The following is a 17,516-nucleotide window of genomic DNA, read 5'->3' as shown; positions in this document are numbered from 1 at the left end:
TTTTGATAGTCTGAAGGCATAACTGTCTAATAACTAGTTGCATGAAAAGGCCATTTTTAATCTTTGATGTAGAACGGAATGAACACTAATCAAATACCTATGTACTTAGAACTTTGTATCATTCAATGCTCACAATACCCTATGAAGCTTGGAGGAAAGTGAAGACCACAGACATTAAGTAATTTATCCAAGACCACCCAGCTTGTAAATGGCAGAGCTGGGATTTGAAATCAGTCCTGTATGACTTCAAAGATTATATATTTGCTCTACATCATTCTGCCTTTATGATAAATGGAAATTTTCAAAATAATCACTTGGAATTCTTGGATACTGGCAACTCTACTTCATCAGTATATGGGACTCACCGAAAGCTGTGACTTCATGAGGTGAGGGGAGTCATAGCATACCAGGTCATATTATATTGAACAAAACGAGGATTGACTCTGGTGAATAGTGGGGAGCTCACAAAGCCACTGTAGAGTGAGTTGCAGAAGGGAATTTCTAAAATGAGAGTGCCAAATGCTTTAGGGTTTACGGAAGCATAACTGCAAAGAATGTGTCCTATGATGGGTAACAACTGCAGGCCTCCACTGTTGCTAGTCTAACAGGTTGAGCCAAAACGCTGCACACTGTGTCTGAAGAGCAGTGTCACAGACGGTGACAAACCCTCCAAATAGTGTTAGAGATGGCAATCACAGGGTAGAAACCACCTGTGCTGAATGTGAATGGAACTACTGTTTGCCCAACGGACTTTTTATACACACATGCAAAACCATAATCACTCGACATCATTGATTTGTCTCAGGTGGGAGAACAATCTGCTTTATTTCATATTTAACATTTCATTGTGTTAGTGAAGCACACTAACTGTTTCTAGTGGCACTGGGAATACAAAGATGCAAAGATGAATGTCATTGTCCTCAAGGAGTTCAAAATATTGGTGAGGAAGGTGGGGTAAAGTTTGCAAACTAATACGTAAGAGCAGTGCTCTAGAGCTTGCATTTTTGTTTTACTTACACACATATGCACAGTCGTGTATATATGTATGTATATATATACTCAAATGAAACAAGGTTAAGAATGTGTTCCACAGTTCTACTGATGTGAACTAAAAAATTTAGTTTTTTAATTTATCTGTCCATTGACAGATGAATGGATAAAGAAGATGTGGCACATGGGCTTCCCTGGTGGCGCAGTGGTTGAGAGTCCGCCTGCCGATGCGGGGTACATGGATTTGTGCCCCGGTCCGGGAAGATCCCACATGCCGCAGAGCGGCTGGGCCCGTGGGCTGTGGCCGCTGAGCCTGCGTGTCCGGAGCCTGTGCTCCGCAACGGGAGAGGCCACAGTCACAGCAGTGAGAGGCCCGCGTACTGCAAAAAAAAAAAAAAAAAAGATGTGGCACATATATACAATGGAATATTACTCAGCCATAAAAAGAAATAAAATTGAGTTATTTGTAGTGAGGTGGATGGACCTAGAGTCTGTCATACAGGGTGAAGTAAGTCAGAAAGAGAAAAACAAATTCTGTATGCTAACACACACACATGGAATCTAAAACAAAAAACAAAAAAACAATGGTACTGATGAACCTAGTGGCAGGGCAGGAATAAAGACGAAGACACAGATGGACTTGAGGACACGGCAGGAGGGGGAAGCTGGGGCAAAGTGAGAGTAGCATCAAAATATATACACTACCAAATGTAAAACAGATAGCTATTGGGAAGCAGCTGCATAGCACAGGGAGCTCAGCTCGGTGCTTTGCCAAGGATCTAGAGGGGTGGAATAAGGAGGGTGGAAGGGAGGCTCAAGAGGGAGGGGATATGGGGATAATTGTATGCATATGACTGATTCACTTTGTTGTACAATAGAAACTAACACAGTATTGTGAAGCAAGTATACTCCAATAAAGATCTATTAAAAAAATAAAAATGCTAAAAAGCTATGACTTTTTAGACCATGGCATTTTAGATTGGCATTAACTCTGCTTCATGACTTCTTGCATTATCCACTTGCAGTGGGTAATGACAAAAATACAGAAGTTATATTATTAATAAATATCTGGGTGTACTAAAAAAATTTAGTTTATCAACTGAGTACAACGTATATTAGCATATCAACAAATTATATAACAGCTCTTCACTTACATATTTTCTGTATAATCCTATTTATACATCATTACATTTTCTTCATTGATAATGCAGAGGTAAGTCTCATACGAGCACATGTGAACATTCATTCAAAATTAGCAAGGAAGGGAGGCAGAGAGGGGAGACAGAGTGTGTGAGTGTATATTTGAGTCTTTAGGAATGCGTTAGTATGTCTGTATATTAAGGTGGAAATTAAATATAGTAATTCCTTTAGAAGTTTATATTTATCTAAATATCAAACATCTGGAAGCAAAAAATATTCCCTTGCAATGTATATACTTACTATATTAGATGTTTCTGGGATTCTCTTTTTGGAGAGACAGACCTCCAGGGATATGACATTGTCCCTGGGATGCCCTTCTTTCCTTTGTCTGCCTGGTGAACTTCAACCATCACACCTCATTGGACAATTTCTGTACAAACAATATATAGAAGTAGTCTTCCATATTACAGTGCTAACACATTGCAGGAGTTATAATGTACCATTCAAAATCAGGTACTATTTTTTGTCTAGTTCTGGAATGGTATATAATAGGAGCACAGTAAAAGTTTAATATTAATTATGAGTTTTTATTGACTAAACTAAGTTCTCAATTTCAACTGGATTACTCAGCAGTTTTTAAACCCAAATCATATGTTATGTTCAACTTTGTTTAGGCCTTTAACATTAAATTAAATGACTTACTATTTTAGTATGAGGGAAATACTTTAATTATGGGCCTGAAGCCACTTATATTCACCTTAGTTAAAAAGTCCTCTTGCTGCTACCAGTTAACAAGCTGGTAGCATTATTAACCACTTCTCCCGGTGATTTCCTTAGCAAAAGTGGAGTTAGAAGCTTGGCATTTGCTTTATTTTAGATTCAAAAAAACTTTTTTAAGATTATGAACAAAGACTGAAGTTCCTTAGAAAAATGTTAAATAAGATATTCATTTTAAATATAAAATATCCAGGTTAACGCAAATGAAATATTTTTTATCAATTATTTCTATACTTTATATGATGCTCTGTAAATACTATAGAAATGGTAAATAATAAAATATCTGGCAAAGAGGTTCTCAAGAGCCTGTAGCATAGGCTAATAATCTTTGCTAAGTGTGATAGAAAGATTTTTAGGCTGAAATACAGAAGACTGACAACTGGTCATCTTGGTGAATCTAAGAAGACAATTCTTCAAAAATTACTTAATCCATAAGGGATTACAGAATACTGAATTGTATTCAGTAACACCTGCAAGGGACCAAGTAAAATATGGTATTTAAACCCCTATTAAACACTATACTTCTAAAATATAAAAGTGATTTAGATTGTTCATTTTCCACAGATGAAAGCTAAAATTCTGAATTTTTAATTATTGACTTTCCCCCAATTTTAGCAGTACATATAATACTTATTAAATTTTTAAATGTTAGATTGGTATGCCTGCTTCCAATTGCTGTCTTGTTTAATTCTCAACTTTTTCTTATGAAGTAGCTCAAGATAAATGTAGCTCAAAAAAGCTCTCATAATTATCAAGCTATTTTTCCAATGCACATATTATATATTCAATTACACACTCAAGTAATTTCACAATTGTTTTCATTTAAAAAATTATTTTCAGTTGATTATTTCTTATGCATTGTAGATTCTGGGAGGAAAGTTACATAAAGCATTTGAAAATAATTCAAAGGTGTATTCAAGTGAATGAGGTTTTTATTTTAATAGGATACTTTTCCTAGTGACAATAATCTTTAAAAGAGAAAGTATTAATACCTCAATATTTTGAAGTAAGATAGCTCAGAAACACAAGTTAAATGCTATTTATTTACTTTTCTAAAATGTACAAATGACTCATTTTTATTATCACTCATGCACTGTAATAGCTGGGAGAACAGCAGGTTGCTTGAAGATGTAACAAATATTCTTTGAACACTTCAATAAACAGAATGTAAACATTCACTTTAATAATGTTTCCTTTGTTAATGCAAAACTGAGTGCATTTTTTCCTTGTCTCTGGTTGAGTCATGACTAGCTGAGTAGCAACAGCAGAGCGCTGAAAGAATTTTTCAACAGCAATTTGCTTGTTCTAATTTACTTTTCAAGGTTGATGATCAGGATCATTATGTGGCTTGCAGAACTATTTCTATTAACTTGATCCAGTCATTCCTCTTGTTCTCATCATATTTAGTTTCCCTGGCAGCTTTAAGTGAATCAGAAGTGCCACTGGTGCTACAGTTCTATAGTTTCATATACAAAGTGAATTCCTATATCCTTTAGAAACAAATCTGTCATACTCATTGAGAAAGTATGGGTTCTTTGAAATGAGTGACTCAGATACGAAACCTTTGCCTTTTGTTCTTCAAATAGAAATACTCTTTCTGGTTAGTGGACCTATGCAACAATAATACCAAAGCATTATCTGTTCAACCTTAACTTTGTTTAAAGAAATTCTAAGTAGCCTCGTGTTTTGAGCTTGAACACAATCATCACTCATCAACAAGATTAAGAAATAAAACTCAGGTAATTTTTAAAATTTACATGATGCATACTGGAAAAGGCTTATTTTATTTCAATGTATAATATTCTAATAATGTAATGGGAAATAATCAAGTTATTCTCCACATTTTCAATAAATTTCAAAATCGCTGAATGTTTTCCCAATCTGCTTTCTGTGAGGGAATGTGTATTACTATAGTTCTAACATTTAAAGAGTGCCAGCTAAGTGATTTGGAAAATTCAATGGTATTACATTCTTCACACTAAACAAAACTATAAAACTGGCAAAGAAAAGAAACTCTTACTTCAATCACTGGCAAATTAACAAAGTTAACAATATAAATAAAATGGATCACACTTACCAGGCTTTGCTTCTAAAAGGGAAAAATCACAGGGTTTAAAAATATAGTCATTAGTTATCTCTTTATATAACCTGCAGAGGGCACTAAAGTCCCTTGAAAGAAAAAGTAAAAAATTTAAGAGGGATAACAATAATTTTTCATTTTTATTTATTAGTAGTATGTTAACTAAATAACCTTTTTTTTCACAGAAACTATCATTTAAAGAGAAGACATTTAAAGGAAACATAGTTTGATTTTAAATGTTTAATGGAGTATTAAGATATACAAATTTTCACGTCCTACTGGAAAAACAATTCAGCAGGTGGTTTCCACCCCAGGGCATCCGTCAATATGTAAATGCTGTGCATCATATATTAACACCACACTACCATCAATTACACAGATTGGCCAGGGCCTGAGAAAAGTCAACCTGGACCTCAAAGTAACCTGCTTACAAAGCAGTAAATTAGTAATACAGATAAGGCATTGCATTGCTCCAGGCTATATACAGACGATAATGTTATCATATCCATAAAACTGTTGTTGAAAAAAAACCTAGAAGCTAGCTGAAAAGCTTTCAACTCATAAGAGTTTTAACCATTTTATAAGAGTAACCTCAAGAGTTCTTTGGTAATATTCATTTTATGCACCTCCTCATTACTACTGACTAACATTGTGTTTGCAGGGAGGACATTTGAATATTTAACTTTAAATATTCTTCTTCCTCTGACATAATGAAATATTTCATAGGGAAACCCACCAAGTTGTACACACTAACATAAAACATTATATAAATACCCACACACATACATCTATGCTTTACATAAATATATTTTCTCTGATAGCATATTTCAAGATATATTGCAACATTTTATTAACTAAAAATTTACTGCACAGAGTAAGTTAATTATTAAAAATACTAGTTTCTTAGCAACATGGCCAGGGGATCCTGCCTTCCATCTTATATTTTTTCTGATCCTCAATTTTACCATGGTTAAGTAACTTGCTATCAAAAGATATTTAGAAACATTTTGGTTACTAAATTCAAACTAGAGATGTTCATTTGGCATAAACATAAGTTAGATATGCATTTATTTGAGTCACTGTTTCAATTTAGAAATTGGATCACAAAAAGTTTGAGCCAAAAAAAAGGTATAAGAAAATTATCCAAATACATAACTTGCAAACTGATACTAGAATAATGAACAATTACAAAGCATTAAAAAATGCTGTCTATAATAATAAAACTAGTCAAGAAACACATCTTACAATTTTATTCTTCAAATATTGTGCAAAATTTCATAGAATATTTCAAACTTTAAAGTTATGGAGGAAGGGTACCCAGTTAAATGAGAAAAAGGCAGAAAAAAATAGTAAACAGTACTGTCGAAATGGTTATTTTGATAACTTAAAATAATCAGTTTGAAGTATTTTTGTAATGGTACTTTTATGAAAAAAATCTTGATTCATCATGGGAACAAAACAAGCTCTTTTTCAAGAAAGGACAAAGTTAAATAAAGCTTTGAAATCACAAGTCTTAAGATGAATAATTGTGTACTGCGACATGTTTTCCCAAATTGGATTTCTTTACCACATACCATGACATTTTTTAATGGAGGCGGATGGGGAGAAACTGTGCAGTTGAATAAAATAGAAGCATTTTCTCAGCGTAAGTTGTAGCTTTGATTTTTGGGTTATCTCAGGGCCAATAAATATACACTCTAGTATATGAAACAAAACTAGAAGATATACTTAAATTGTAGTCTTTGTTTCTTCAAAGCCTATGTTTTCTAAAATCATTGTTAGGCAAAGTAAAAAGAAATGTTTGTTCTATTACATAAGAACTAAACTTCATTTGGTATTCAATTGACTTTCTAACTTAGCAGACAGGACTTTTACATCTTCAAATACTGAAAATAAATTGCATTCTTGGCCCTTGCTTTAAAAGGTTATAGAGAATAAACGCACACCCTGGTAGTGTTCTAGTGATCTCCCTAATCTCAGTTGCACTTTGTCAGAACGAGGTAACTGGTAGTTAAGTGAAATACCCTAGATCAAAGGGGGATTAATCACCAACTGAATCCTTGCTGAATAAACCTGTCATTCAAGAAAATTATTTCCACTGAACTTAGCAGAGGATTGAAGGTATTTGCATAACAGGGACCTACGTACTTCAGCCAGGTTAAAAGGTTCAGAATTCATCCCATGTTTAGCTTTTTGCCTCCTTTTCCTTTCAGCAGCCTGGTACAATGGTTTCTAATCTGATAATACAGCTAACTATCTAAATGATGTCAGAACAGGAAAGTATTGCAAAGTTTGGATGAGGGATGGATCAATTTCACTTTCAGTAACTCCTAAATCTGATTTGTTGGAATTTAAGATGTAATCCTAAAAAAGTCCCTTAAACCTGAGAACTGTTTATTAACATCCCTTTTCTGACCTTTGTCTTAGAAACAACCATTCTGCTGTGGCAGCGGTCCCTGCAGAGACTCTGGATGATAACTCGACCTACCTTCCTCCCAGGGGTGGTGCAGGAGTCCATGAATATCTATAAAGGATTCTGAAATACTATAATAAAAACTAGAAGAAAAATACTAGTAGTTGTTCTATGTATTAAATTGTGCTTTGAAATATCTTAAATCATACAATGTATATATAAAACCACAATTTTAACTCACTGAAAATATTGAGTTGGTGTGAAAAAATTAATTTTGTAAGACTAATGCTTAATTAAAAATTTTTTTAAAAATTTAAGAATTCCTGATAAGGCTATTTACTTCAAACCTGACATTTGAATCAATTATTTAAAAAGTAAAAGGTAAAAAATGCCCACCACTGTAAGGGGATTGTCTTACACTGTTAAGGGTACTGCTGACTTTAAGAAGTTTGAGTACATTTTCAGAAATCTAACACTTTTTGTACATTTTGGATCTACTGAAGAATAATTACCCATATGATAGACATCAGATTTCATAATCATATTTTGGCACTAAAGGGAATTTAGCAATTTTGCATCCAGCGGTCTGACACCATCCAAACCTTTAACTGGAAGTAGGTGCTCATATTCAGTGCAAACACACAGCATCTTTCAAGTTAAAAAATGCAAAGAATAGTTATCAAAGAAAATGAATAAAATCCATAGCGAGATAATATTTTAGAAAATGATTGAAGTTTTAACCCAAGAAAGGACTCTTAGAGTGTCTTATAGCTTAGAATAAGAACATGTCAATCACGATTAAGCTTCTGGAATCGGAATCCCTTTGAAATGCAGCTGTTTCTTCTTTAATTGTGGCAGCGGACTCTGAAGAAAAGAAAGGTCCAGCCTTAAAGATGAGTAAGGAATACAAAATAGCTCAGGATTAGTTGTGGAGTTCAAAGGTCGCTAATTACACTAAGGAGTTCCCAGACACAGAGAAAACATTAAACAGGTCACCTACCAAACGGGAAACAGACTTTGTCTTCAGAAATTATCCTGAAGTGACAGGTTTCTAGACAAAATCAAAGCATCACAGTGTGCCCAGCTGATCTCAACAGGATGAAAACATGAGTTAGTTTTAGCTCTGTAGCGTTATGTTAGAATGCAATGGCAACAGATGGCATCAGGTTCCCCATTGTCCCTACACTTTTCCAGTACTCCTTAGATTTTCCTCAGGTTTCTAGAAATGTCAGATCAAAGATTCATTGGTTTTTACGATTGCTTATAAAGTTTTGCCTAGGGGATTATTACACTGAATCTCAGCCTACTCACTAGATAAATGCCTCTTCCCTATTTTAGTATACTTTGCTAAACACTTATACAATCAAGATGTACAAATGGCTCCGTTAATATAAGTGAAATGTTAAGCTTTCCTTGTGTTTAAGAGAGATCAAAAAACTTAAAGGGAATGATTTTTTTCTTTTTTCAAAAGGAACGTTTTTACTACTGATTATCTATGATTAACCTAGAACAACAAGCTAAAGTCCTGGTCTGGAAGTTACTCTGTTTTCTTCATTACTTGGGATAATTTTGAACATAGAACATTATGCCATGATAATGTCTTGCAGAAAATGAGTTTATGAGTAGGATTGACCTTAATTTTAAAAAATTACATTTCAAATCCTAAATTTCTATGCAATCTCCTTTCAAACTACCATAGCTCTCTTTCAAGAAGTTAGCAGCTTTTTCTAAGCTTTTCCTTAAGAGACTCATAAAAAAAAGAAACCAAGATATAATTTAATTGACTATTAATCTGTAATGCGTATTTTTTTTATATAACTCTTCTAATTCTGTTCTGTAAAAAGAAACTTGACATGGCATAGGTTTTGAGGTTCTTGAGATTTCATCTTTTCTTGAATGGTCATTTAAAGTCCAACTTGACAATGAACTACTTTGAAAACAGAACGTGACAAATAATTGTAAAGACAGGTAGAGAATAAAGAGTATGTATGACTGGATGGTTCCTGAAGAAACCCAGAGCATGCCAATAAGGAAGCAAGGGTGACAAATTTAAAGAAAATGTGCTACATGAAACTGAAATAAGATTTAAGTGATACTCTCTACCCATAAAATAGCTTTTGATTTTTACCTGAATTCATTCATTAATGAATTATAATAAAACAGGAAAAGACCGATATTATATCTAAATTTATATTTAAAAATTTGGCTGCAGATATTCAGTAATCACAAAACACTATGCTCATCTTCTGAAGGTATCCCACTCCTCTTAATATGCTTACTAAACAAAATGTTATTGTGGCAGATTAATAAGCTTGCCTGAAAAGTAACTCCAGAACAGAGAAAAACAAAATAGAATTATGCAGATTCTTTATTAGTCAGTAGGATAGTTCTGATTAAAAACACGTTACTATTTAAACAATTTTCTTTCATTTTCATCAGCTGTTTTCTCAAGAGATTTACAAAGTTGTTCCTAATGTGGTCTCTGGTATTCTGTAACAACACATCGTACTAGCACTTAGCACTTAGGTTTGGAAGAGCAAATAGTTTTTTATCTTGCACGTCATCTACAATCTATTGGGAGTAGCTGCCTGCAGCTCTGCACTGAGGAGCCTAAGCCCATATCCAGGAAGGCTCAGTGGAGAAAGAGGACTGTGACTGATTAGCCATGTCTGCCACAGGGGCAGGAAGAAACATGTATGGCAGGGCAACCCAAGACTAGTCTACAATAAGCTGAAAGTGAATCACTACATTTTATGCTCTGAAATCATACTTGAGTAAAATCAAAGGGTAATGAAATTGGATACATTAGTCTTTAAAATGTTCTTTCAAACTAGATCAGACTAAAAACATTGAACAAGAGCATTTTGTAATTAAATCAATGATTTTCACTCATAGGTTATATGCATACACCTTAAAAATAAAAGACGGTGATTTAATTTATGTTACTATTATATAAATCCCATTTAAACATGAGACAATTACAGTAATAATGATCCATATGTTACTGGAGCAGGAGCTTTAGAATTCCAGATGTAATAGTCAGAAGAAATTAGTTTCCGGTCTAAAAAAAAAAAATGATAAGATTATATTATCTTAAAAATTCAATGAGAAAGCAAAGTCATGATATTTAAAATTGTGGAACACAATTATTTCAAAGAAGGCAATACTTTGAGATATCCATTTCAATTCAATTTTTATCAAGGCATTATTATAACTTTCACCACTTTAAAAATATGGCTTCATTAAATACACGAATAATCCATCTTTTAGCTTATACATGCCAAAATCCCTCATGCCAAATCTACTAATTTTTTTCTCACATCTTCCCTAAATTCTTTTTATTATAGACCATTACTTCAGCTACAAAAACATTAAAAATAGTTTTATTGTTACCCGTCTGTAACCTCTTCACCACAGTTCTGATTCTGATCTTGCTATTCTTTATGCATTCAAAGTTTCAGAGATGGAAATACACACCCAACTTTCTAGTAACGTTTTAAAAAGGTTGCTTCAGTGGTTTCTTATTGTTCTGATCAAATTTAAGGTTTCTGTTTTAAGAGCTTTGGACAAATGAAAACCTCTTTAAAGTTTTCTGATATGTAAAACTGAGATGATAATGCTCATTTGGAGCTAGACATGTGTAAGTTCTTATTCCATACATCTCTATGTATCCAATTCTGCCTTTTATACCTTCTTCATAATGAAAAGGATAGAGGTAGGATGTATTACTTCATTGCCTTTTTGTTGTTGTTTGTTCAGTTTGAGAACCTAGTAACATTGAGAGGCAACATAGCATACTGGTTAAGTGGTCAGGGTCTAGAGACAGACTGCTTGGCTTTGAGTCCAGTTCTGCCATTTACTAACTATGTGACCCTATTCTCTCTGTTCTGTCAACATCCTCATCTGTAAAATGGAGATAACAACACTTACGTAGGGTGCTGTAAGGATTAATGAGTTAGCACACATTACATACTCAGAACTGTGCCTGGCACATAGTAAGCAATAAACATCAGCTATTATTATTTAAATTAAGATTATTAGCATTATTAAACTATTTTCAGAACTAAGTTGTATATTATGAATATAGATTTTATTGTCAAGATGATGGCAAAATAAAGGTTTTTACATAGTTGCATGAAGTGATAGTTATGCTCTGAAACTAACAGAAGAAGGAAATAAAAGATTGGTCATAATTATGCATTTAAAGTGACCTCTTTCATTCATATATTAAGAAGCAAGTGAATTACTGAAACATCCCATTCTGTATTATAATCTCTGAAAATTACTACAATATGTTTAGTTAATATTAATAAGATACAATATTTTAAACATTATCTAAAGAGACAACATATTTCCCATAAACAACCTAAAATACTGGTCTGTTTGCATTTAGACAAAACTGCTGGTTTGTCCAAACTAACAACTGTATTGTGCCTTCATTTAAAAAAAAAAAAAAAAAAGCATTATGAAGACTCTTACATATACACGAATTTCTCTAAAAAGCAACGAAAAAATGATGTAGGAGAAAGCACAGGGATGTGTGGAGGTAAAGAATATGGCTTATTCTGGTTATATTACATAGAATATATTATTGCCATTCACAGGTAATTCCTTAGAATTCAGTAGTTCTGAGTTCTGTAATTCTTTAGAAACTTTCAAGTACAAAGTCTTGTCTTATCCTTCCTAGGGACCCTAACCCTTAGTTTAAGAAATACTTACCTAAATAGCTTTATTCCCCTTAATATATGAGGCAAAAATGTTGCTGCTTACGTTTATCTAACTCTACCTCATTCTAGCTACTTTTTTGTTCTATGCCACATATCTATATTTGATCTGAATTAAATAATTTTGAATTCATCTACAAATTGCTCTGTTTCCCCTCCCTATATTTCCATTTGTACTATATGTGTGTGTGTGTGTGTGTGTGTGTATATACACACACACACACACACACACACACACACACATTTCTCTTACCCTCCTTTTGGTAAAACAGAGTACTAAATAATGCTCATTGACTACAACATTTGCTAAAAATATTTAAAATTTTAAGTAATAATCATACTTAACATTTATTGAATCCATCCCACATGCTAAGCATTAATGCTAAGTGCATGGTTGATATGATTTTATTTAAACCTCCTAACAACCCTGAGGTAAATAATACTACTAATTCCGTTTTATATATGAGGAAACTAAATAAGAAGTTCACTAACTTGCCCAAGAGTAAAAGAGTAAATTATAAGCAGAGCAAAGCAAATCCAACTTTATTTATTTATTTTTTTGTACGCGGGCCTCTCACTGTTGTGGCGTCTCCCGTTGCAGAGCACAGGCTCCAGACGCGCAGGCTCAGCGGCCATGGCCCATGGGCCCAGCCGCTCCGCGGAATGCGGGATCCTCCCGGACCGGGGAATGAACCCGCGTCCCCCTCATCGGCAGGCGGACTCTCAATCACTGCGCCACCAGGGAAGCCCCAAATCCAACTTTAGACTAGAGCCCACCTCTATGTCAATCCTTGCTCATCCAGACCACTTTACAAATAGGAGAAGGCAGAGGGCAATGTACATAAACTGTTACACAGGATGGATTAGGCCAGAATTTTTATAAATCGGTATTATTCTCTGATCTTTTTCTGTCATATTTTAATTTTATCTTAGTTAATAATAACATAACACCACTTTAGTTACCTTAAGTTAGTTTGAATCTATACAACTTACATGTACTTATTTTTGGTTTTCCTGATGCAAAAACTTGAACTGAATGCTGATCCGCATAACACCCAGTGAGTGTGTAATCTAAGATCCTAAAATGAAGCTAGAACAAGAAGAGAAATGTACCAAATTAAGGTGATTATTTGGTAAAAATGATGGTCACATTTTTTTCCCTTGACACAAGTTTAGGAATTTATTTCACAGAGTTCACAAAATAAAAATCACAAATAATGCTGTGTGTGTTTGCGTGGGAGTGCACATATTCACACATATATACTCACCTTTCCCTTCTGCATTAGGGTTGTTTCTTTGTAAGGCTGCCATTATGAAGTGCTTAACACATACCAGGCCCTTCACTAATATAAACTCTAATCTGCACTGCAAGGTATCCCTATTTTACACATGAGGGAACTGAGGTTCAGAGATGGAAACACTTAGCGTCCCAGTAGGTAAGTAGTAGAGCTGGCATTTGAACTCAGACCTGCCTGACTACAAAAGCTGGTGCTCCTTCCCCTATGGTGTTTGGTGTTCTGTATGTTCTCTCCTATCTCTAAGGCTATGTGGCTGTGATAGATTTCAGATCATAATTCTTTTATACACCTTTTAGCAGAACACAATAAAGTAATTACTAAAACAGAAACACCAGTTTATCTGGTGTTTGGAGGGAATGAAACGCTCTACTTAATTTTTCAGAAAACTAAAATTTAACTTTTACATAACTAACCTTTCTAAAATGTAATGAATGTAATGAATGAATGTAAGTTCCTGGATTTAATTGATAATGTGGTGATATCAGTATAAATGCCAATTAATATATTGGGCTATAATAGAGAGGGCCATTAGTACCTTCTCTGAAGACATAGTGCTGGGCTGTCTCTGAGCCATAATGATATTCACATGAACCATGAAAGGTCTATTCTTACAGAACTCCTGCCTCCTTTTGCTGTGATTCTCATCTTTGCTGCTAAAAGCTTTTGATTTGGCAATATCCTGATAGCTTTTCTATACTTTTTTTCTTCCTTCTCCCTTCCCTGCAAATTTCTCTCTTTTCCTTTCTCCTTTTGATTGCCAAACTAACTGATCACAGACATAGATGTAATTTTCAGATCTTCTCAGCAATTTCTTCCCTATTGCAACTCAAATTATCTAATAGTAAAGGGCTTTTGCTTGCTTGTTTGGTATAATTCTGGATGCTCGAAGTTATGACAAGGTTGATTTCCACACAACTAGATATTATAAAAATAAATCTATTCATTAAACACAAATACGTACTACACGCTTTTGATGCGGCTATAACTGGTTAGGTGATGAAAATGAATAGAAGAGTCATAATCCCTACCTTTGAAAAACATATAGTATAGTAACATCTCACATTTTTTTCTGAAAAACATCTGGAAGAGGGAATTTCTATAATAATCGTTGAAACAAAGCTCATAGACATAGTTGAAGCCAATACAGAAGAAATGAATATCACTAGTGTACTTCTGACTTCACTACCATTTCCCCTATTTGCTTTTACATATAGATTTCAATCTCTCTTTGATTTCTTTGATACTACTCTATTTAGGTTTTCCTGCTACCTTTCTGATCGCATTTTCACTTTCCCTCACTGATTCTTTTGAACCTTCCTCCTATTTTCTCTTATCTTTTTCTGACCTTATTCATTTCTACTGCCTCAACTATTTCTTCTCCATGGATAACTCCTAGATCCTAAGAACAGTTGAGCTTTCTCTTGAGAATCAAGCTTTGGGTTTTAAGCCACCTACTGGACACCTATACTGGGGTAAATTGCTATTACCAGCAACATATGTGATATGAAGCCCACTCCCTCCCAAATTTCTCCACATTTCTTCTAAGATACAGAACTTTCTTCTAAGTATGTACATCCATTCATCAAATATTTATGTGCTAGGTACTGAACTAGATGTTGGGAATAAAACAATGAATGAATGAGATTCACACGGTCTTTGCCCTCCTGGAGCTTCAAGTCTGGTCTAAGTCACAATTTTTTAATGACATCATCTTTGACTTAAAACTATTTCTTATCTTTCTACTTAATTAGTGAGATTAAAGGCTATACCTTTATCACAGCTCTATTCCTTTTTCTCCCTTCCTTTCTCTTTCTGTGACACTACACTAGTTCAGCATTATTAACTTACTACCTTTCAGCTGGAATACTAATATAGCTAAAAAATAGTTTCTTTGTCTCTAGTTTTTTTCTTCACTCACCTTCCTCACATCCATTTCAGATTGATCCTCATAAAGTATCACTTTCTGGAGGACCACTCTCGTACTCAAAGAAAGTATAACATTTTCTAACAAAGCAATGAAAGCCAGATTCAAATCCTCTACAATCCAGACCTAAATCACTTATTCAGACTTCTGTGTGACTACTGTTTCTAGCACTGGTTCCTAAACATGCCTTGTTATCCTTCATTCCTGTGATTAAGTCATTTCTTCACCTATACAAACAAGAGTTAATATTCAAGGCTTCATATCGATGCTTACCTGAGCCTCAGAGTTTTGCCTAAACTCCATCTCTACTACAAAGATTTCCTTGATCACTTTGGTTGGAAGTGCTCAGTCTTTTTTTTGAAAGACCAAAAGCAGTCAGTCCTGATCAGTTACTGACATGCATCATTGAAAAATCCCTAGAGGGCAAAGACTACATCTTACATTCTTTTTATACAAATCTAAAATGTGATATCTAAGAGCTGTGTAGAACTAGGTTAAGTTGAGGTATTTAGGTTTTACATAATTCTTTCACCTTAAAAATTTTAAAGTATTAAGTGAAATAGAAAGTGATTATTAAACAAAAAGAATCTTACTAAAATCTAACAGAGGACTTAGACAAAAAGAACAGAACTCCAAAAACAAAAAAATGTTAGGAAACATTAAAAATCAATTATATGCAATTTGGAACAAAAGGAAAGGCTTCTAATGTAGTGAGCCATATAAATATATTTACCTTTAAATACGCTGTGCCTCCAATGCAAATCTGGTCAAATGGCTGCTTTTCATGGCTCTTGGCTCCAAAAGTTACAGTTCCAGAAAGACTAATTTCCATTGATTTTGGGAACTTCTGTCCTAAAAACAGAAATACATCAATCAACTATTATAAATTAAATAGATTCTACAGCAAATGAATGAAAAAAAAATAAACAAAACCTAGTTTACCAATATTCCAGATCAATAAGCTTTTCTCTCGAAATACTTCAAGCTGGCCAAAACTAACTTTGTATTCCACATGTGTGACTGGACCTCTTTAAAAAAGAAATGGACAAAATGGAAAGAAAAAAATAATCATAGATATAACAGTTTAAAGAGATTTAAGTCAAATCTTGCTATTGTTACTTAATACAAGGACAACATAAAAGCAGATCTGTATTCAAGTTTGCAGAATAGAGTAGAATAAATAATGAATATTATATCTCAGAAAACACAGAAACACTATAAACATTTTTTTGGTGATGCTATACATTTCATTATTAATTCTAAAGATAACTACAAAGTCATGCAGAATGTATTAATACAGGCACATAGATTGACGTAACATTAAAACTGTGATTTTACTATATATTCATGTATCCTTTGAAAAGAACTATTCTGTAGGACAAACTTAAAAGTAGAACTGATAAGGAAGTAATCTTATGATATTAATTCACCAGGTTTTCTAGTTGGGCTTGATCTGTATGTTGAGTACAGAAAATTGTTAGAAATAAAGCCAGTAGTAAAATAAACCCTGAAGAAGCTACACTGGCTGAAGTTTATAATTTACTAGCAAGTAGTTTAACCAGAAAAATGACGATATTTAAAAATAAAGAGATTATTTTTATGACAATGTTTTGGTTAAGAATCAGCATACATTTGAATAACATAAAATTTTTAAATCTTAAAAATAAGGTAAAAACCAAGACAATTTATTATAGGGCAGTGGGAATGTACTAAAGAAGGCAGAGATCATGGCATTATGTTACTTTATTCCTACCTGTTGTAAAAAGGTATACGAGCTTCACAGAATTCAAAACTATTTTTCACACTTTCATGAAGTTTTAAATTAACTGTTATTTTTAGTTGTACTTCTTCCTCTTTTACTTGATAAAAACCCAAAATTGGTGGCACAGGGACCTGGAAACAAACATAAACACATTTTTATATAATTCTCAGGTTAATGGGTCTAAAATATCAGTGGTGATGGAGAAAAAAGGCTTGCAGTAATATAGTCATTATATACAGATATGACTTTAATGACTAATGGGTTACTCCAAGTTATTTTGATAATAGATGATGAAGCTACATTCCTTCTAAGGTCAGGGATTCTTGCATCTCTTTCTATTTCCAGAGGTGAGAAAGGTGCCTTACAGAGGTGTGTGATACATTCTTTTTCCTACTCCTGCTTGTTCAG

The 17,516-nt window shown here is 33.7% G+C and overlaps 1 protein-coding gene across 3 annotated transcripts in view; it reads right to left on the bottom strand.

Annotated features, from left to right (window-relative positions):
- Positions 1–17,516, bottom strand: part of AP5M1 (adaptor related protein complex 5 subunit mu 1) — a 43,460-nt gene that overhangs the window by 13,155 nt on the left and 12,789 nt on the right. Inside the window, exons 4-9 of one of the 3 annotated variants that reach the window (XM_027111357.1) lie at positions 17,100–17,239; positions 16,289–16,374; positions 16,080–16,198; positions 13,118–13,214; positions 10,383–10,461; positions 2,431–8,264 (exon numbers count right to left, since the gene is read on the bottom strand). In XM_027111357.1, the coding sequence (XP_026967158.1) occupies positions 8,246–8,264; positions 10,383–10,461; positions 13,118–13,214; positions 16,080–16,198; positions 16,289–16,374; positions 17,100–17,239 (540 nt within the window). In that variant the 3' untranslated portion in view covers positions 2,431–8,245. Of the gene's footprint in view, positions 1–2,430; positions 10,462–13,117; positions 13,215–16,079; positions 16,199–16,288; positions 16,375–17,099; positions 17,240–17,516 lie in introns of all 3 variants that reach the window. The other 2 variants (XM_027111359.1, XM_027111358.1) reach the window with 2 other exon arrangements.

The sequence above is a fragment of the Aethalodelphis obliquidens genome, unplaced genomic scaffold (genome assembly GCF_003676395.1).
Source record: "Aethalodelphis obliquidens isolate GAN/ISIS:26980383/991018 unplaced genomic scaffold, ASM367639v1 scaffold10, whole genome shotgun sequence".
NCBI classification, from domain to species: domain Eukaryota; kingdom Metazoa; phylum Chordata; class Mammalia; order Artiodactyla; family Delphinidae; genus Aethalodelphis; species Aethalodelphis obliquidens.
The sequence above is the reverse complement of the archived record's forward strand: the minus strand, read 5'-3'. Positions and strand labels throughout refer to the sequence as shown.